Source organism: Eptatretus burgeri, chromosome 1 (assembly GCF_056783735.1).
Source record: "Eptatretus burgeri isolate ZD-2024b chromosome 1, Ebu_testis_v1, whole genome shotgun sequence".
In the NCBI taxonomy this organism is placed as follows: Eukaryota; Metazoa; Chordata; class Myxini; order Myxiniformes; family Myxinidae; genus Eptatretus; species Eptatretus burgeri.
The window spans coordinates 65659335-65681306 of NC_140961.1; the positions used below are offsets into that span (position 1 = coordinate 65659335).

The following is a 21972-nucleotide window of genomic DNA, read 5'->3' on the forward strand; positions in this document are numbered from 1 at the left end:
GCCCAACAGCCTGAAACAAACGTTCTTGGTCCTCAAATTACCTGGCAACAACTCAGCTGAGTGGCATAGCAACATGGCATGCAGGTAAGATGGCATGGCAGACATGGTAAGCATGGCAAACTTGGCAAGGAAAACAGACAGACAAGGCAAGGCAAAACTGGGCTGGCAGACGTCGCTGACCGGCCTCATTCTGCAATTGTATTTGGAGGAAGGAACGTACGTAGTGGCAACAGATCAGGCGGCCAGATTCGGCTCTAACCTTGCTGCCCCACTGATCCATCTAACTAACTATCCATGCCCCCTTCCTTTCCTCAAAACTACATTTTCCTTGCCCCTTTAACTGTTCTATCCTTGCTCCCTTTGTCCCCAAATCCTATCCTGCTAATCCCTCTAACTAATCTATCTTTCATGGGTCACTCTAGTTCTCAGGAGGGAGTCAGGACCTGCATAGAACTTTAGCCATGGGTGAACATCCTTTTGCAGGTACCTGGCTTACTCATATGGGTTGATTCCAGCAAGCAAGGGGTGAAAGTTCAAAAATGCATGGTGTGAAGGAGCAGCTTTCAAACTAACCTAACATCTCACTGCAATCAACTTTAGCTTTATTATTTAAATTCACTCTCACCCTACGGTGGTTCGAAGTAATCAATTTCACCCACCATTCCATAGCCCAAGCGACCCACGGTGGTGCTTCCTTGCCCCGGTAAGTCCTCAATCGGTCCACAAGGCCGATCCGAGGGAGGACCCGTGGCCTCATTCTGATCTTATAGACCATGTTGCAGATTTGCGGCACGATGACCCCTAGGCCCTGCCAAGGCAAGGTGAACTTCGGGCATCACCCCTTTTCCTCTGAGGATTGAAGAACCAGATTTTTGCCCCTGGGGCATTCTGACTCGCCTGGCTCTGGTGGTCATACCTGCGTTTCATCCGCATGCCCGCCAAATGGAGTTGGCAGTGTGGGAAAGCATGGACCCACTCCATGTCTTCCTCCAACTGATGTGCATAACCCTCCACCAGTGGTCCATTAGGATATTCTGGCACTGGACCACACAATAGGCGTAACTCTCGACCATACATGAGCAACACCGGACGACATGCGGTGGTGCCATGCTGAAAGGTTCTGTCGGCCATCAACAAGTATGGGAGATTTATGTCCCAGTCATCCTGATGGGTGGTGGTGAACAAGGCCAGCTGTTGTAATATAACCTTTCCACCATCCTGGCAGATTGCTATCTTCAGGGCATTGTGCATGTCTTTCAAATTGACCTGTCTGCACACCTCTTTTAACAATAGGCTTTCAACATTTTCACCCTGTTCGGTGTGCAGCTATTCTGGAATCCCATGCTAACATACAAATCCTTATACGAAGGCCTGTGCCACGACCTCCACTTATTGGTTGGGTCGTGAAAAGGCTTCTGGCCATTTGGTGAAATAGTCCATAACCATGAGGATGTACTTATTGCCCCTGTGGGTATGAGATAGTGGTCCTACGATGGCCATAGCAACCCATTCAAGGGGGCCCCCACCTGATGTAATTGTAATGGGGTTCTCATCCTCCGTGCCTAATCCCTTTTTAGCAATACAGGCATCGCATGCTCAACACCAGTACTGTACATCACACTCCATATATTTTCCCAATAAAACCTCCAGCGGACCCGCAATGTCTTTGTCCTGCCCAAACATCCATCGGGGTGGGTCCCATACACACTTTGCAAAATTATGGTTTTGAATTAGTTTGAGACAATCACCAGACAACAAGTTTTCTCAGAGGGAATAACGACCCATTTGCGACACAAGATGTTGTCTTTCAATTCCAGAGCTTTATGCCTGGTGTTGGCTTAATGGTGAGGGTGGTGGGCTTGGGATCCTCGAGTCCTGAGTTCAAATCCCACTCGGCTGTTGAATTAATGCCAGGTAGGATTGGCTCTGCCTGTCATCCTTCCGAGGTCGGCAAAATGAGTGCCAGCTTGCTGGTGTCCTGTGTTGGAGTGGAAACCCATCCAGGATTGTGTCCAATAGCCCAGGAAACTGCTTAAGCAGCACCAACGTTCTGCACAGAGTATGGCCCTGATGAATGGAATTCCAGGGCTTTTCACTGGGCCCAGTGTGCCTTAGCCTGTGATCTGAGAAGAGAGCTTTCCTCCCCACTAGGTCGCTTACCTTCCCTCACCCACCTGCACTCCGGTCCCAGTATAGAATCTTCTCTCTGGGCCATGCTCCATTCCCACATGCTAAATTCATCACCCACAGTTAGTGGCAAGGTCGGCCATGTCACCCAGGCTGCACAGCCGAGGATCTTATGGGATGGAACTGCCAATTTAATTAACAATTTTGTTTCACCCAAGGGCGTCAAGAGAGTGCATGAACATTCCCAAGGGCCTGCCTGGCTCTCTGGGCCATATTGAAATAGTACTGCTGCAACTTTTTTGTGAATATTCTATCCTGGAGGGTGTGGGGAGAGAGAACTCGTTGCCCACCTGTCAAGGGTATTGGATTGATTCTGTTCGATCAGGATGCAGATAAGGCAGGGGTTATGGCAGCATTTCAACAAATTCTCCACTGAAGAGAAGGACGTGGGAATTCGTTGTCAGCACCATGTACATATGGTGCGAGAAATGATGAGAGTTGAGGTTGTGCAGAAAGGAAAGAACAAAAACTTATTTTAACTCATATTCACAACACATATCTGTCCACATTAAAACTATATATTCTTACTCATGAAACATAATACTGTTGTGGGCCGGGTATCGGCGATGAGCACGACCGCTAGTTGGAGCAGCAGAGTCGACTCCACCGAACACCCGGAATTCAGATCATTACCCTCAGATAACTCCGAAGGTACGGATTTCTTACAGGACCGTGAATCGTCAATAATTCAACCACATGGTACAGAGTTATTTGCCAAACTTCAAAATACCGAGAGACCCACGTGGCGAGCTACCGAGGAATCCACACCCTCGACGGAGCTCGAACGGGATGAGCCGTTTCCGTGCTCGACCCGTGCGTAACCTGAGCGGATGGTTACCAAGGTCCCGTCGGTCCAAATGCACAACTACAGCAGCAACGGCCTTTTAATCACCCAACACGCACCGTGCTAAACCAATGAAGGAAAGGACGAGGACGAGCTGAAACATTCAACAACACAACACATATATATATATATATATATATATATATATATATATATATATATATATATATATATATATATATATATATATATATATATATATATATATATATATATATACATATATATATATTATGTATAATGTATATATATATATATATATATATATATATATATATATATATATATATATATATATATATATATATATATATATATATATATATATATATATATATACATATATTTACATATTGTTACGAATTTGGGGATTTGATCTTTGGGGATTTGATCGCACACAACATTCAGGTTCCCTTCGTCAGCAATGTCGATAAGTGCTTGTTCCCTAGATAGTTCACCTTCCATTGTTTAATGGGCAGAAATCGATTAAGTGCGCTGTGATTTTAATTTAATAGTTAGGGAGCGATCTCAACACAAAGAAAGACGCCCCTCCCCCTCTTCTGCAAAGAGGAAGAAGAGCCCTCCCGTCCCGTGATTCCGTAAACAACTCCCTCCCACCCGTGGTTGAGCGGGGGATGGAGCACGAGGGCATGAGTCATGAGTCACACCGGGAGCGGGGGAAGGGCCGAAGAGGATAAGGAAGAGATCCTCTAGTTGGTTCGTGTTCGGGCTGGTTGTTCAGTATGCTTCTTGCTCTGCTTGGCTCGAATTGGTTCTTGGTTCTTGTTGGAGAGTTGTTCATCGGAGGAGTTGGTTTGGGTTGTAGTGGTTCTTCTTTGGCCTGGTGGTCGAGGAGTGTCGGCCTGGTTCAAGGGTGCTCGAGCTGGTTTGAGCCTGTTGCTCTGCTTCGTGGCTTGGTTCGGCTGGCTCTTCTTGGCTCATGGAGCTCTTGTTCTCCGGCTCGGTTCCCGGCTTAGTGCGACTCCTTGGCCTCATCTTGGAGGTGGTTCTTCGAGATAGCGACGCATCGACGCGAAGGATCAGCACCTCGTCTCACCAGCACATGTTCGGAAGCAGAGAGGATTCGCTGGAGCTCGGGAAGGACCACGGCTCATGGTGATTGGATCCAGCTCGCTCTCGCTGGAGCCTGGGTCGAAACAGCTTGAAGACCACATGAGGTAGAGAGGTTCGAGATAGGTTCTGGGTCTCAGCTCATCTGTCCTCTGAGTTGGAATCCTTAGTAATGGCATCAGCCACCATTTCTTGGGTGTGTGTGTGTGTGTGTGTGTGTGTGTGTGTGTGTGTGTGTGTGTGTACGTACGTACGTGTGTCAGTGGTGCCATGTCTATCAAGTAGTAAGCTGTGAAGTGTATGTGTATCGATAATATTAGCACGGTTGTAGTTCTCTTGTCGTGCTTTTGTTGATTGCATAATTGCATGCGTGTTTGCCTTGCCTGATTGCATACGTCCATGCCTGCATATGTGCTTTGTAAATAAATGTCCTTGTGTAAATGTTCACCTGCTCGTTGCGTCCTCTTCCCTCAATTGAACTGCCACAATTAAGTTCGGAATATAGTTGGTTCTTAATAGCCGATAAAATAATCGGATCCGGCGGGGCTTGGCGATATACACCTTCTCGGCAAATCGCGAATGGAGCAAGCTGCTTAGCGGCTCGTTTCCAAGCAGATGTAAATTTCGAGGTGTAAATCCCCCTCGTTTTGAGGTGTAAATCCCCGGCATTCTGTCTGCACGTATAATTAGGTAAATCGACAATTCGGACCCTGTCGCGCGCGGACAGAATAGTTGGCTGATTTTCAGTGTGATTAAAGTACACCATCGCTGGATTTCGGCGTTGATTCGGAAAGCTACGACTGGATTGCTCGTTCGGTGGGCACGTGCGGCCGCAATTGGGCTGAGGCGGTCATCCGCATACCGAACGGGTGGAAACCACAACAATATATATATATATATATATATATATATATATATATATATATATATATATATATATATATATATATATAAATATATATATATATATATATTTTTTTTTTTTTTATATATATATATATATATTTTTTTTTTATATATATATATATATATATTTTATATATATATATATATATATATATATATATATATATATATATATATATATATATATATACAATAAACCATCAGCAGAGGTTAGGTTCCTCCCGGATAATGCAGTGATCGTTCAAACCACGATATTGGAAACCAAGGACCAATGGGAAAAGTTGGGATCAGTTCCTGTGCTTTCAGGAAATATCGAGGAAGATTGCCAGCAGCCAGATATAAGCACATCACAATTGGAATAAACATGTAAAGTATTTATAAAGCATATTAACATTGAAAATCCAATAAATGCAGTGTAAATTCAACAAAAACACATTACTTTTACATTTTAAATTTATTTAAAAACAGCGAGATGGGTGAAGTTGAACATATTACGTAGTATTATCACTGTACTCTGCCGGAAAAAAAAAATACAAGACAACTCTGAGCTGATGATGATGCTGCTATTGGGGGGAGGGTGAAGTTTAGAAAGATGTGGATGTACAACTTGCGATAACTGTTCGATCATCAATCGGGAGCACAATAAAGTCTCCTGCATTGCCACATACAGTGCCTTCAGAAAATATTCACACCCCTTGACTTTTTCACATTTTGTTGTGTTCCAGCCTGAATTTAAAATGGATTAAATAGAGATTTTTTTGTCATTGATATACACATAATACCTCATAATGACAAAGTGGAATTTTTTTTTATAATGGCGTTGAAAGGAAATTATTTTAAAATCAGGTGACGTACTCGCATCACACGGTGTCCGTCAGTCAGGCAGTGAGTCAGTCAGTCAGTGTGTAAACATTCGGATCTTCTTCTCCAAAACTACACACGATTTCGATGAAACTTGACCACAATCTTCATTACCAGTGATGTACAAAAGTTTTTTCACGATATTAAAAAAACAAGCTCAAATGAGCTAATATCCTCGTCCTCTTAATGATGACGTCATAAAAACAAATATGACGTCATTGTGATGTATCAGGTTTGCGATCAATTATCTGTGCTAATGCCCGGTTTGATTCCCACAAACAAAATTTAAAAAGCTTGCCTAGTTTCGGAGATAATGGTATAGGCGATCTCCATTAGCGACGATATTATGATGTCAACTTTTTTTCTAGGAAGAATTTCCAAAATCAGAGATGGTTACTGCCTGCGCGTGGGCTTTCTGCATATACATGGCAAGTTTCACGAAGATCCGATGAAGCTCTGGGTTGTGAAACAAAAAATGTCAAAAAATACGAATGACGTCATAAAAATTGATATGACGTCATAGTGATGTATCATATGTGCGGTAATTCATCTCTGCTAATGCCCTGTTTGATTCCCGCAAACATAATTCAAAAAGCTTGCCAAGTTTCGGAGATAATTTTTTAGGCGATTTCCATTAGCGGAGATATTTTGACGTCATAACTTTTTTTCTCGGAGGAATTTTCAAAATCGGAGATGGTTACTGTCTGTGCAGGGTATCTTTACATATATATATATATATACCAAGTTTCAGGAAGTTTCGATGAAAACTGTAGGCTGCGAAACAAAAAAGTCCACAAGAAGAAGATGAAGAACAGCTTGAGTAAGGCTTAGAGATCCTCCACGAGGATCTAAAAAGTCCAGGTTTGACCCCCCAAAACATGTATTTCCTTAATCTTCTCTGAAGCCACACACACGATTTTGATGAAACTGGACCACAACCTTCATCACCCATGATGCTAAAACTAATAGTCCTATTTTCACAAAACTTTGTCGAACTTCTGAGGACCAAGGCTGCCTGTTGGCTTCCAAATCCCATCAAAAAAAATTTCAGATTAAGTTGGTCAATTTAAAGGTCATTACGATTACGGGATCGCTACTTTTGACATCTCAAAAAGTAGTCACCCAATTTCGACGTAACTTGGTAGGAATAAACTCTTCATGGTGCTTTCACAAGTTTGTTCAAACCATCGGCTAATTTACATATTTTATAGGACGTCCACACTTTCCAGCAGTTACCTGGTTATACCAGGTGAGCGCAGGGGCATTGCTGCTATTTTTAGATATCCTGGCATGGGTGCCTGGCATTGCTGCCCCTTCACCTCCCTCCTCCAATCCCTTCCTCTCCCTCATCCCACCCCTCCTCCTGCCTCTTCCAACCCCTCCCCCTGCCTCTTCTCACCCTCCCCCTGCCTCTTCCTGTCCCACCTCCTCCCTCCAGAATCTGACCCCACCCTTTCCTCTCCCTCTGGACTCCCACCCCACCCTCCCCTGCCTCCCCTGATTACTGGAGGTTGGTTTTTGGGCTTCCCACTCTCTGGGGATGTGCACAGTGCAAAAATGCAAGTTATCTCCACAGCTGACTTTTAATACCTTCTGCCACCACCACTGGGTGGCGCGCCATAATACACATTCACATTGAGAATTTTCAGCGACCTTCCCTCCCGAACCCCCATGACTACAGATGAAAGCAAGTAGCCCATGCTCACTTCAAGGTCGAACTTGGTCCATGTGCCAAGTTTGGTGCCAACTGGCCCATTAGTTTTGGTGTGATTGGTGTTATACACAGACAGACAGAGAGACAAGCTGGTAGGCGGCGATGGGTCACCGAGCATGGAAACTATAAGATATAGAGCAAAATGGATGTCATATAGCAGATAGGGAATCACCTTAAGATTATGCATATCAAATCTCATCCAGTTCCATCTACTGATAACTACTCGGTATCCATTTGAATGAAAAGTACCGAAAATGCGGTTTGAAATCAGAAATCCCCAAAGTTTGAGGGGGTGCTGTGGGTGAACAAAGATCTAAATCGAAAATCCGGCTCGATCGTTTGTGCACAATGTATTCCATACGATTAGTGTGAATTTTCATGACCATCCGACCATAACCCTAGGAGGCGTAGCATTTGGCACGAAGGCACCTCCAGCTCTCGCATATTATCGATTTTTGCACTAATTGACCTTTGACCCCTGACCTAAGCGAAATCGGTCAATACGTCCTGAGGCAAAGTTGTAGTACTCATTGAGTACCATGAACCTGCAAAGTTTAATTCGTATTGATGCACTCACCTGGTTGCAAAGGGGCCTTCAATTTTCGCCAATTTTCGCGCATACCCTAATTGTAGGGGGCGCTGCGGGTAAAGTATTCCATATATCACAAAAACCGGAATACATGTGATAGAGCATCACCTGTAGATCATTCGTGCCAAATTTCATAACCCTACGTGGGATAATGGCTTTCAGAATTGATTTCGTGTGAACAGTACCGATTTTGAAGGTTTTTCGGTTGTTGCTAGGGAACCAAAGCGTCCCTAGCAACCATCACAATTTCCAAAGCACGAGGTCATAAGATGTACCTACCACCCGAGTTTGGTCAAAATCCGCCCACATTTACTACCAATTATACTGATGACAAACGAACAAACATCCAAACAAACATCCAAACAAACAGACAGAATTACTGACAATAAGGGTCACCTATTTCGGCGACCCAAAAAATGACATTAATTAATTAAAAATACCACTAACCTTTTAAAATACCTCGAAAAGAGCATTTCTTGGACCGGTTCGAGCACCAACGGATTCAACCATAGGTTGGCAACCATTGCACAAGCTTGATCATGTCTCATTGCAGCTGCTCAGCTGATAGGAAACCTTTTGAAGCCAATCACTATATTATATTAAAAGAGAAATATCGCCGTCTGCTGGAAAAAAAAAATCTGCCATGTTCCCACTGTTTTTGAGCGACAAACGTAGTGTACAGTCCAACGTAATATAAGCAGTTGGGCCCGTGAACAGGACACATTCCCCGAAATCTGTAAAGAACACAAAAAGAATGGAACCGGAAGGAAATTCGTCGGCCCACCGCAAGGGTCACCATGGCAACGGCGTCGCATGATAACGGTATGGCAAGTCTGGTGAGTGGCGGCCTTATCGCGGCTTATTTCGATTTGCCAGCATGTTTAAAAGAGAGCTTGACTTTTATTTTATGTTCATCACTTTTGTAATATCAAAAACCAAGCGACGGTCGTGATTCCATGACACGGTTATTCGCATTTTAAGTGATGTGTATAAAATATGGCACGGCAGCTGACTGCTCTCGGTGAGGTACTTGCCTTTGAGTTATGTCCGTTTGTGGTGTAGATCCGTGCTTCTGGTGTTGTGCCAGAAAAGAACTGTCCTCTTCCTCTCTTCTTTCAAACGAAGGTCGGTTTCTTTAGAAGAAAGGCAGGCTCAACGACGAAATTCATTCATATGGGGCAAATAAGATGGTGTATAAGTAAGGGTAATTTCGCCATTAAAATCATAGAACCAGACTATAAACTGTCATCCTTTTATAGTCACCCAAATAGAAGGCCAGCGTTTCCAGCTCTCTGCTCAGTGGACATGAAAAACATCTTGAGACCTCTCAATCGAGTATCTCGTTTCATAAAGTCTGGGATATGGTAATGGGGTTAGTATTTTTTACCAAAAATCAAATCATATCGTCCTTGTCACACACCGAACCACTCCACTAAATTTCGTCCAAGTTGGTCCACAACATTGAGATAACCTGCTCAGACAGACAGTGGTGAAAAGCATAACCTCTACCCACCTTCGGTGGCAGAGGTAAAATAACAATACAATCAAGGGTGTTCTAAAAGTTCTCACAACAGGATTAGACTGAGATAGGTGGTTGTCTGTGCAAGTGGTGCTTTGCTGAATGATATTGAGATGCTGTGATTCTTTTTAACAAACCAAACAATACATGAAGTAATAAGGGGAAGAAAGCCATCACAGCAGCACAGACGACACAAATATGAGTAGGACAGTATGAGATCTAAATCCCCACCAGATATTCAAATAAATTACTTCTCATATAATTATCCCTCCAGGATATTCACAATTAGACCAACTGAACTTCTGTGGCAAAAATGGTGAGAAACAGATGCACATTGTGATTAAGAGACATAAATAAGTTAATAGATGAGACAACATCGGCAGACGAACTTAAGAGCCGACAGACAGAATTCCACAACAAATCAATACACAATAAACAAGTCAAAAAGACATAAAATTTCATAGCCCCTGTTTTAGCAATTTTGCTTGTGGAGTTGAAGGGCTCGCCCATATTGATGGACAACGAAAATGGCTGCCAATCTACCAGTCGGCCATCTTTGATCAGATTGTAAAATAAGGTGAGGTGCATGTGTATGCCATGATCTACTCTGCTTGTGCCAAGATTGAACAAAATCGGACCATTCATGTCTGAGAAATGGTTGGGGACATATTTATGCAACAAAGTGGCTGCCAATCAGCCATCTTGGATCTGATTTAGTTTAAAAAAATAAATAAATAAAGTGACACACATATGTAAGCCATCATTCCCTATCTGTCTGCCTAGTTTCAACAACATTTGTAAATGGATGTCCAAAAAAATGTTTTAGCACATGTTTAACACCAGGTTGTATTTTTTTTTACAACTAAATGGTTGCTTGTCGGCCATCTTTGATTGCATTGCAAAACAAAATGATGTGCATATGTATACTATCGCTTATGTTGTCTTTGTACCAAGTACGAATAAAATTGGTTCCTATATGTCCGAGATATGGTTGCCGACGCACTCACGCACAGACACGAAAATTGAGACCAAATCCTTAAGCCCCCGTTAACCAGCTTCATTGATCTATAAGATTTAACGTATTCACTGCAAGACCTCATGCCCTGTCCCCCAGAGGGACTGCCTACTCATAGCGTCTGCCAGATCTGTGTATTTTTTTTGGAGGTTTCGCGAGGTGCTCGACAGGGAATCAAAGCAAATCTGGTGAAAAATGGACGTTTGAAGAAAAAGTGATAACGTTTGCGCGTACCTCAAACCGATGTACCACGTGACATGCACAGACGAGCAGGTAAAATGGTGGATTTTCTGAAATATTTATTTCACGGAACCAGCTTCATTCAGCTAGATGATTTAATGCACTCACTGCTAGACCTCGTGACCTGCCCCCCAGAGGGACTGCCTATCCATAGCGTCTGCCAGATCTTTGTCTGTATTTTCAGATGTTTTGTGATGTGCTCTTCAGGGAATCAAAGCAAATCTGGTGAAAAATGGATGTTTTATAATAAAGTTATAACATTTGCACAGACCCGAACTATGGCACCACATGGCGCGTGCACAGACGAGGAGGTAAAATTGCACATTTTCTGCAATGTTTATTTCACAGGCAATTGAACTTTGTGATGTCTCCAGGAGTGTTCTGCATTAAGCTGCAACTCTTTTGTGGATGAAGTCATTTTATTTCATTAACTACTGCATTCCCGGTGAAGACGGGCTTTAAAGTTAAAGGGGTCCTTTATAGTATGCAGCGACAGCCTGGCTAATCATTCCTGATAAACCATTTAATTGGAGTGCTTGCATGAGTACTTAAGCCACTTGCTGAGCGCCCAATGTCGATAGAGGTACTGCAGTACGTCCTTCTGAGCAAATCGCTCACTACCTGAGGACGCTTTTGCCGCGCCATGTCATTCAGAGCGAGTGGTTCGTGCTCTGTCACCCTGAGCAAGTGGTTCATGCTCCATCACCCTGAACGATTGGTTCATGCTCTGTCAACCTGAACGAGGGGTTCGTGCTCCATCACCCTGAGCGAGTGGTTCGTGCTCCGTCACCCTGAGAGAGTGGTTCGTGCTCCGTCACCCTGAGCGAGTGTTTTGTACTCCGTCAACTTGAGCAAGTGGTTCGTGCTCCATCACCCTGAGGGAGTGGTTCATGCTCCGTCACCCTGAGCGAGTGGCTCGTGCTCTGACACCCTGAGCGAGTGGCTCGTGCTCCGTCACCCTGAGTGAGTGGTTCATGCTTCATCACCCTGAGTGAGTGGTTCATGCTCCATCACCCTCAGTGAGTGGTTCATGCTCCATCACCCTGAGCGAGTGGTTCATGCTCCATCAACCCTGAGGGAGTGGTTCATGCTCTGTCACCCTGAGCAAGTGGTTCATGCTCCATCACCCTGAGCAAGTGGTTCGTGCTCTGTCACACTGATCGATTGGTTTGTGCTGTGTCACCCTGAGCGAGTGATTTGTGCTCTGTCACCCTGAGCGATTGGTTTGTGCTCCGTCACCCTGAGCGAGTGATTCGTGCTCCGTCACCCTGAGCAAGTGGTTCATGCTCCGTCACCCTGAGCTAGTGATTCATGCTCCGTCACCCTGAGCGAGTGATTCGTGCTCCGTCTCCCTGAGCGAGTGGTGCGTACTCCTTCACCCTAGGTGGAGTGGTTTGTGCTCCGTCACGCTGAGCGAATGGTTCCTGCTCTGTCACCCTGAGCGAGTGGCTTCTGCTTCTTCACCCTGAGTAAGTGGTTCATGCTCCATCAACCTGAGCAAATAGGTCATGCTCCATCACCCTGAGCGAGTGGTTCTTGCTTCAACACCTTGAGCGAGTGGTTCATGCTCCATCACCCTGAGCGAGTGGTCCGTGGTCTTTCACCCTGAACAAGTCGTTTTTGCTCCATCACCCTAAGCGAGTGGTTCATGCTCCGTCACCCTGAGCGAGTGGATCGAGCTCTGTCACCCTGAACGAGTGATTCATGCTCCATCACCCTGAGCGAGTGGCTCATGCTCTGTCACCCTGAGCGAGTGATTCACACTCTGCCACCTTGAGCAAGTGGCTCATGCTCCTTCACCCTGAGTGAGTGGTTTGTGCTCTGTCATCCTGAGCGAGTTGCTTGTGCACCGTCACCCTGAGCGAGTGGTTCGTGCTCCGTCATCCTGAGCGAGTGGCTCGTGCTCTGTCACCCTGAGCGAGTGATTCGCACTCTGCCACCTTGAGCAAGTGGTTCGTCCTCAGTCACCCTGAGCGAGTGGTTCGTGCTCCGTCATCCTGAGCGAGTGGCTTGTGCACCGTCACCCTGAACAAGTGATTCATATGTTCTGTCATTCTGAGCGAGTTGTGAAATAAAACCGGATTTTTGAGCCGTTTGCCGTATGAACGTGTTTTCCAAATTACCGTGCAATTTTTTTTTTTTTTACACCCGTCACACGCAGCTATTTGTAAAGAATAATGTTTGTGTGAACATGTCCCTAAAACGACTTTCTGAATGCAATGTTGTTTTTCGGTGAAAGCTACTCAAGGTTTCTTGGTTGCATACAGTAAGTACTGTAGTTAATAATCAGACTGACCCCAACCGGCCGAGTTCTGAAAATTGCCGATATTGGCCAAGCACGTGTGTGTGTGTGTGTGTGTGTGTGTGTGTGTGTGTGTGTGTGTGTGTGTGTGTGTGTGTGTGTGTGTGTGTGTGTGTGTGTGTGTGTGTGTGTGTGTGTGTGTGTGTACGTGTGCATGTGTACGTGTGCGTGTGTGTGTTTTGTTCAGAAAGCATAACATATTCTCGGGTTTGTCTCTGGATGTGTTCGGGCAGGGTTTGTCTACGGACATGTCAGAGCGGTGTATATCTCCAATCAGCTTGGCGCGTCTGAGTGGTATTTTTGTCTGGACGGGAGTTTGTTTCTGAACCGTATTTCTCATATGACCGGTAGAAAATGGATTTCAGATATTATTTTATTTCCATCTGCACTTATTCTATGCAGAATCATTTTGATGAAACTATGAATCATAATTCACGCTCCACAGCACATCTGCCTTCCCTTCCTCTCACCTGAAACTGTCTTCCCTTATCCCACCCCTCCTCGCTCCCCCTCCCTCCTCTCTCCCCTTCCCTCTTCTCTCCCCTCCTCCCTCTGTTCTTTCCCCTCCACCTCTTCCTTCTCCCTACTCTCTCCCCAACCCCTCCCTTCCTCTTTCCCCCTCTTTTTCTCCCTCCCCCTTTAATATTACCGTCAGCAAAGCGACGGATGGTATTTTCTGGGAAACTAATAAATGTCAGTGTGTGTGTGTGTGTGTGTGTGTGTGTGTGTGTGTGTGTGTGTGTGTGTGTGTGTGTGTGTGTGTGTGTGTGTGTGTGTGTGTGTGTGTATGTGTATGTGTATGTGTATGTGTATGTGTATGTGTGTGTGTGTGCCAGTGTGTCTCTTCCATAACTCCAAAACCATGAAACCTATCAGCCTGAAACTTTGCATGCACACTCAGATAACTCCACGGAAGTGCACGAATGAAAATTGGGTGTTTGAGTTAATTAAAGCACCCCTTTTGAGATAATTAATGGCCTTATTATTTATTTCCATTATTAGGCGCATCCTTGGTCCTCTCTTCTCTTCTCTTCTCTTCTCTTTTCTTCTCTTCTCTTCTCTTCTCTTCTCTCCTTTAGGTGTATCCCTGTTAACCTTGCTGTGGTCTGAAGCCGCCATATTTTTTGGTCTGCTTAACCATACATTGACTTTGAACAGGCTGCAATTATTTCTGAATGAAAAGGTTTTTTTCACTTTCCTCACTCATGATCAAATACCTGTTCATCATAGCTATGAATTGCTCGGTGTATTGCAGTGCTTATAAACGCCCAGAGACGTCAGTGTTTGTGGCTTTATTTCATTTCCGCACATGCCAGAACCTCGAGAATCTCTTAAACTAAGCTGAATTACAAAATGTAAGCTCCAGAATTGAACTAAGCAGCAGTTCTGATTGCTAAAAAAAATGTGTTCATTTGTCCAATTAAGACATATTTCAGATTTTGTGCGTCTCTGTTCGGTGTGTGATTAATATGACTGTTTTGTGATTGCTCATCGCGTGCCAAGCGAGCCGTTTCTTATCAACCATTTCATAGGCGTGTTTAAGCCACTTGGTGAGTGCTCTACAATAGTCACACAGCCACTGGACACTGTTCGTTGATTGCTTTGAACAAAGTTCAGGGGTCACTCGCATGCGTTCTTAGCCACGTGTTGTTCTGCGGTGCAACAGGCGGTGGCTGGCTCGCTGAAAATGTGAAATTGTATTTTCCATGACATTTTTCATTTTTGTACGATCTTCCATTATACAACCCATCACTTCAGCAGAGATAAATTGAAATTAAACGTTTTGTTTTTAAGTTTCTTCAACTGTTTTGCCTGTTGAAGCCGCTTTGTGCAGGGTTAAATTTAAATGGCGATACTGCAGTTCTATACCAGTAGTAGGAAAGCAAAATAAATTATTTGACCACAATGAGTAAAAAATGTTTTCAGTTTTGAAATAATGAATCACCACATCACGGCAGGAAACCCGAGAGGTACGCATGCTGACTCTGTGGAGCCTGGATTTGAATCCCAACCCAGCTATCAACTGTCATTGCAGTGTTTCACAGGCAGGGTGATTCATTAATGTGTGTGCCGTCTCTTGGATGGATGATACACTGAGTGTCACATCTGCCTGAATCTCTCACCCCTCTCTCTCCCTCACCCCTCTCCCTCCCTCACCCCTCTCCCCTGCCCCCCCACCACCATCACCCCCTGCCTTCCTCACCACTTTACCTCTTTCCCCTCTCTCCTCTCTCAACCCTCTGCCTCTCTCTTCCCTATTCCACCCTCCCTCTTTCTCTCAACACTACCTCCTCTTTCCCATCCCTCTCATTCTTTCTGACCATGACCCCTCCATCTCTCTCCCTTTCCTCTTCCCTCCCTCTATCTCTCTCCCACCCCATCCGCCTGCTCCCTGTTGAGGGGACTAGCATGTACGAATTAGATTCGGAGTGAGCCAACCAGTACGAGCATGCATGCATGCAGGCAGACTTTTGCCAGGAAGATAGCATGGGTGTTAAATGCTCACGCCACGGGTCTCAAACTATGTGTGTGTGTGTGTGTGTGTGTGTGTGTGTGTGTGTGTGTGTGTGTGTGTGTGTGTGTGTGTGTGTGTGTGTGTGTGTGTGTGTGTGTGTGTGTGTGTGTGTGTGTGTGTGTGTGTCGTTCATTGGTATCTACGTATGTGGGTTTCATAATGTTAATGTAGAATGGAGTCCTCCCAGGGTGGGCTCAAAGCATCCACCTTCATTTTGGTAAGGGGTCACAATTCATGGACCAAGCTGTGAAGTTTTCTGTTGTCAAAGTTTTGTGCCGAGGGCTCTCTTCACGATCGTCACTGAGACCCGGACGGCTTCCAACTGTAGTTTGTTTGTAGTAATATTCCCAGGGATGCTTTTCAATATCTCTGTGACATTCTTCGTCATCATTACTGCAGCTCAAACTATCACTGGAACAACTTTGGCATTCTTCAGCTTCCAGGATATTTTCACTTAATTCTTGAGGTCTTGGTGTTTGGTCATTTTCTTGATTTCTGCATCGTTTGGTCCAAAATCACTGGTATTAACACCTCAATTAGCAATACCTTCTCTTTTTTTGTACCTAAATATGATATCTGGTCGCAACAGTTTGTTTTCGATGTTCATGCTCGATGGAATCATTGGGTCATATGTGAGCTGCACTTCCATGTTTTCAGGGATTGCTTTTGATTAATGTTCCCACAAATTTTCTGGAACTGGGATATCAATGTTTTTGCAGATGTGCCAGCAGATTACTTTTCAAACTGTTGTGTCGTCGTGTGCACAGCTGTCCTGATATGGGTTGTGTGTGTGTGTGTGTGTGTGTGTGTGTGTGTGTGTGTGTGTGTGTGTGTGTGTGTGTGTGTGTGTGTGTGTGTGTGTGTGTGTGTGTGTGTGTGTGTGTGTGTGTGTGTGTGTGTGTGTGTGTGTTTGGTCATTTCGCATAACATATTGTTGTGGTTACCAAATTCGCAAACCACCATTCAGGTCCCTTAGGTGAGGTATCTCGGTAAGTATATGTGTAGTTAGGCCCAAACCCGTTGTCTAGTGGGAATACATGTCATTTATGCGTGCTGCGACTCTTCAGGATAGCCGTTTTTCTTTTACTATCTTTATTTTGGACCAACCGCCATTGTTACCACCACCCACCACAACATCAACCACCCACCGCGGCGCCGCTTCACGTCACACCTCGCAACCGTCACATCGCCACCGTTCTTGCGCCGCTTGTGGGTACCGGTGTTGGACTCGTGCAGGGCGCGCGCCGAACAGCGTGTACAAAACCACGGATTTTCCACTTCAAAAACGGATCAAAAACGACACACGCCCACTTTTGTTCCGTCCAATCGGTGAGCGAGGGGCGATTTGGCCCCGCCTCCAGGGCGTTGGAGGGCGATCGCTATATGCAAATTTATGGATCAAAAAGCATTCACGCCCACTTTTTCTCGGGCCAATGGGGAGCGAGGTGAAAGGTCGAAGGCAGGGGGTCAAAGATGAGAGAGCGAAGCCACGGGGCTTATATAAGCGACCGCGTTCGTCAAGAATAGAGAGTGAAGACTTCGCAGTCGGTGGAGTTGGGAAGAAGAAGCAAGAAGGAGTTGGTCGTCGTCGTGTGCGTTGGAGTCGGAGCGAAGGGGACGGAGCTGTGGAGAGGCGGCGAGGGCAGACGAGGGGGTGCTCGCGTCGTGCCGCGAGCTGCACACCAGGGAGGCCGACGGCGCGACCTGGTCGAGGTGGAGACGCTCGTCGCGGGACTCGAGGCAGAGTAGAAATCCTCTATACCCCGAGCATCAGCAACCCCCTCCTGTTTCCCCCCCGCGCTGAGATAGTGCGACCAAGGGGGCCCCTTTCCCACCCCCTACCAGACACTGCCCGCGAGGCCCGCGGAGTTGAGGCACCATCGCCGCTCCGCGTCTCATCACCAGACGGGTAGGCCCGACCCGGTCTCGGCCTCAGGCCCGCCTCATCTTTGAGGGTGTTCTTTTTCTTGGTTTTGGGTATGTGTTGTCGGCGCCGTCTGTGAAGTAAAATTGTATAAGTCTTGCCGTGTGCTCGCGTAATCGGTATTAGATCTGCATTGTCGCATTTGCTTTTGTTGTAAAATTGCATTGTGTTTCTTTTCCTTTTCTATGTGCTTTTGGTGGAATTGAATATGTGTGCTTTCCGTTCATCGCGAATAAATGTGCTTTGTGTTGAACTGTTTCCCGCTTCGCTTCGTCATTTCTTTCATTGAATCCTCATCTTGCTTCACGTAAAGGGTTGGTAGTGGGCTGAATACGCCCGATAATTAATCGAACCGTCGAGGCCGACGATAACACCGCTCGGTTATCCCGATAGTACGGAACGGGTCGCTTAAGTGGCCCGTGTCCGAAGTCGACCTGCGGCGAGGTGCGATCGCCCGGTCTACCCTCCGTGTGGGTACTTAGGGAGGTCGAATTTGGCGAGCAACCCCATCCCACGCGGGGGCTGATTGGCTCGATCGCGGTGAGACCGAAAGGTCCACCCGTGACTGGTTCCCGGCGTTAGTCCGAGAGGGTCACGACTGGATTGTCCGTCCGGTGGGCGACGTGCCGCGATTCGAGTTACGTGGCCGTCAGCACGCCGGCGGGCGCGAATCCGTATCACTGGTGTCAGGTCGTGCGATACAAATCCATCGCCCTCCTCGCGGCACTGGTAACGGAGAACGGGAAAACGGGCTCTCCTGTCTCCAATTAAATTCACGGGAATCGGTCCAGGGGTGAGAGAAGCGACCCCCGATTCCCTCCAAATTACGAGCGAGCGAAATTAACCCTTCACGAGAAGCAAGATGGCGTCTCAAGGCGAGCGGGAGCCGGGGGTATTAGAAATGGATGTAGAATGTGTAGGATCCATGGCCCAGGATGGAATGCCCGTGCAGGAACATGAACTCGTCCAACTGAACCCAGAGCCCGAAATAGGTGCGGCAGCGGCCGCGGTGTATGACACCTCCCCCCCACTCTCCACCAAAACCCGCCGACCCTTGCCGAAACGGCTCACCCAAGCGCACCCGACATGGCCCAGCTATGCGCCATGCTGGCGGAAATGACAGCGAACATGATCAAGCAAATGAACGAAAAAATGGATACATACACAAATGAAATGATAAACGAAATAAAAAGCATGAACGAAAAGATCGATGCGAGTACACAGCAAATGAAGGAAGAAACGAAAAAGCTGCGGGGTGAGACGCAGAACATGGGCCGATGCCTGCAGGCGGGCATGAAGGCCGTGACCAGGGAGATAGGGATGGCGACTCCACGTGTGGGAGCGAACGAGCTGGAAGGGGGTGCAACGGCTGACAGGCCCGCGGCGGAGGCGGGTGAAAAAATAATTCGGGGGGCGTGTTGGGCGAGGGTCGTGACAGAGGAATCGACGGTGACCAAAAGGGAAAAATTAAATGGGGAGACCAAAACGTGTGAGACGAGACACGAGGTGACGACGACAGAAACTTATAAATGTATAGAGACACGGGAGACAGAAAAAATAGAGGAGAGACAACACGATGAAGACGGGGTAAGTGACGCGCGCACACACACGGAGGTAGTGGAGGAGAGTGAGGTTGAGCTCGCGGAGCGTGTCGGGACCCAGTGCGAGCACCTGGATAGCCTCCTCCAGGAACGAGGGGAGGGAGTATGCCCCCTTGAGGCGAGTCACGACCAGGTGAGTTCGGTCGTGCTTTGCGAGGTTGAGGAGGCGAGTGCTGTGAACGGGTGCTCGGAGAGCTTGGGGGGTATAGAGGCCCCAGAGACCCTTGTGGGGACACGAATCCCCAGTGTGGTTGTCCCTGTGTGTGTGGTGCAAGGCGTGAGTGCGTCCCCGTGTGTGGAAGCGACCCCGTGTGTGAGTGGTGTGGTGGCGATGGTGCCGGAGTACGTGCTTCCCAGCACGCCGTGTGTGGATGAAACGGCCTGTGTGGATGAGGCACCGCGGGTGAGTGCCCCCGCGTGTGTGGATGAAACGGCCTGTGTGGATGAGGCACCGCGGGTGAGTGCCCCCGCGTGTGTGGGTGAGGCACCGTGTGTGAGTGAGGCCGTGTGTGTGGATGGAACGGCCAGTGTGGATGAGGCACCGCGGTTGAGTGCCCCCGCGTGTGTGAGTGAGGGACGGTGTGTGGATGAGGCACCGCGAGTGAATGGAGCACCACGTGTGAGTGGTATGGTTTATGCAAGGGAGACCGTGTGTGTGAGAGAGCGGTATGTGAGGGAGATGTCGGTTGGCATGCGGGAGCACGCAGCCGCGTCTCCCGGTGTGAATGTAATGGAATGGAGTGTGAGCGTCGTAACACGCAGGTGTGCGTGGGTCGAATGGCGACGACGGCGACAGAAGAAAGAAAGCCGAGTAGCGGCTGTAGTTGTTTCGGGGACCGTGCCGGGTTCACCCAGCAGTGAGCACGCGGTCCGTGCTGTGCAACGCACGAGACCACCACGTGCTCGCGTGCGAGAGTGAAGTCCCGGTCCGGAAACGCCAGCGGTGGATTTGCCGATCCCGCGGACGGACAAAGTTTAGGCAGGTAAATGGATTTGGACCGGACGGGTTCTCCACGCGATCGTGTGTGTTAAGCTCCAACGGGCAAAGCACATGTGTTCGCGTGGGGAACCCCTCGAGACGTGGGGCTTGTGTTTTTTTTTATGCGCACGGTGACGCCATGGCTGCACGTGGGGTTGGAATCCGGCAGGAGGGGTATCTCTTCCGGATGGTAACGTCCAAGGAGGGACGAGGAACACGTGCAGCTGCATGACGTCACGGGCAGGTGTAAAGTGCGCGAGCTCTGAGTTGCCGCGCAGGTGCTGCGCATGTAAAAAAAAAAAAAAAAAAAAACAAGCCTCACTTTCGGGTGCACAGGATTCCTGGGCAAGGGGTGGAAGACCCCCTTGACCGGGGCACAGGATGGAAACTAGTTAGGGGGAAGGGTTAGCTTAGTTAGACCGACTTCATGGGGCAGGGGTAAGTCCTCATGGAGTCCGTGGAATGGATTAGTTGGAGGGATTGTAGCCAGATTTAGGTTGGGAAATAAAATAATTTTTGGAATAGATTTGGAGACAGTGACAGACTTGTGGATGTGTAGAGGGGACGTAGTTTAGCTACGTAGTGTTAAAAGGACCGTGCTGTAGTTTAAGGGACGACGTGGGAGCACGAGTTAGTTAGGGGATGTAGTTAGGAGGATGGCAGAGTTCAGCGGTGAGTGTGTTGAAGAGTTGGTGAGTTGTGAGGTGAGTACGTGTACATGTTGAGTGAGTGAGGCCAGCGGGTCTGTGTGAGTGGAGCGAATGGGGAATGCATGGTGCGATGAGTGATTGGGGGGAGGAGTGACTCCCGCCCAAGGGACCCCCGGGGTCAGAGTAAAGTGAGTTAGCTGGGTTAGTCAAATTGAAAAATGGAGGTCGTTTTGTTGTTGGTGTGAATGTAGGCTCGAAACCCGTTTGGAGGGGTGCAGGAGCCCTGTTGACGGGCTTGGGAGCGTGGCTGCGAAAGGTGAGTATCGCTGAGTGGGTACCCCGGGCACCAGGCTAGTCGGCCGTGGTAGGCCAAGGGCCCATGGGGGGCCGGGATAGCGTAGTGGGCACGGGTGCGTCTGCTTGGTGCGGAGGCCCGGGGCGCCATTAGCCGCGTGGGCAATGTTGTGGGCAAGGGTGACCCTCGGAAAGGGGCCCGGGAAGCCAGCCTGCCACGTGTGCGTTTCAGGGGAGGTGCCATGGGGGGCACTCCCCGGTGTTAGGGAGCTGGTAGGCTCGGAGGCAGTGTTGTGCCCGGGGGTGCCATAGCGGGAGATTCGGCAGAGGGTCGTGCCTGCCAGAGGGAGCCACGTGTCCCAGCCATGAGACCGTGTGAGGGCACGGAGAGAAAATTGGGGGGCGAGGCCCGAAATTGTGAGGACACCAACACAGGCGACGGGAATCTGGGTTGTTAGAACCAATAGTTTAAGCGAGAGGCGCTTGTTGAAAGCCCCGGGGTAGTTTAACAGTTAAATGGTTAGGGTAGATTAGGAGATGTACCCCTCCGCACCATCCATCCCCTCACTCTCGTTGTGGGCCGCTGGACCCACTTTGGTTATAGATCGCTGAACTCTGGGGAGGCCATTCTGAGGCTTCGTTGGGCCTCGACACAGGACGTTAGCTCTCCCTTATTCCCCTCCGGGAAGGGAACGTAGGGGTTGGGAGTAGGCTAGGTGACAGAATAGGTTAGCCGAACAAGGACGATAAAGGGGGTTAGG

General features: G+C 47.6%; 1 protein-coding gene across 8 annotated transcripts in view; it reads left to right on the plus strand.

Annotated features, from left to right (window-relative positions):
- The window catches only part of CFAP184 (cilia and flagella associated protein 184), a 202794-nt gene that overhangs the window by 114128 nt on the left and 66694 nt on the right, over window positions 1-21972 (plus strand). The window contains exon 1 of one of the 8 annotated variants that reach the window (XM_085886459.1): window positions 8812-9008. The exons of 6 other annotated variants lie outside the window; for them this stretch is intronic. In XM_085886459.1, the coding sequence (XP_085742585.1) occupies window positions 8970-9008 (39 nt within the window). In that variant the 5' untranslated portion in view covers window positions 8812-8969. Of the gene's footprint in view, window positions 1-8811; window positions 9009-21972 lie in introns of those variants that run through there. One more of the 8 variants, XM_085886467.1, reaches the window with a different exon arrangement.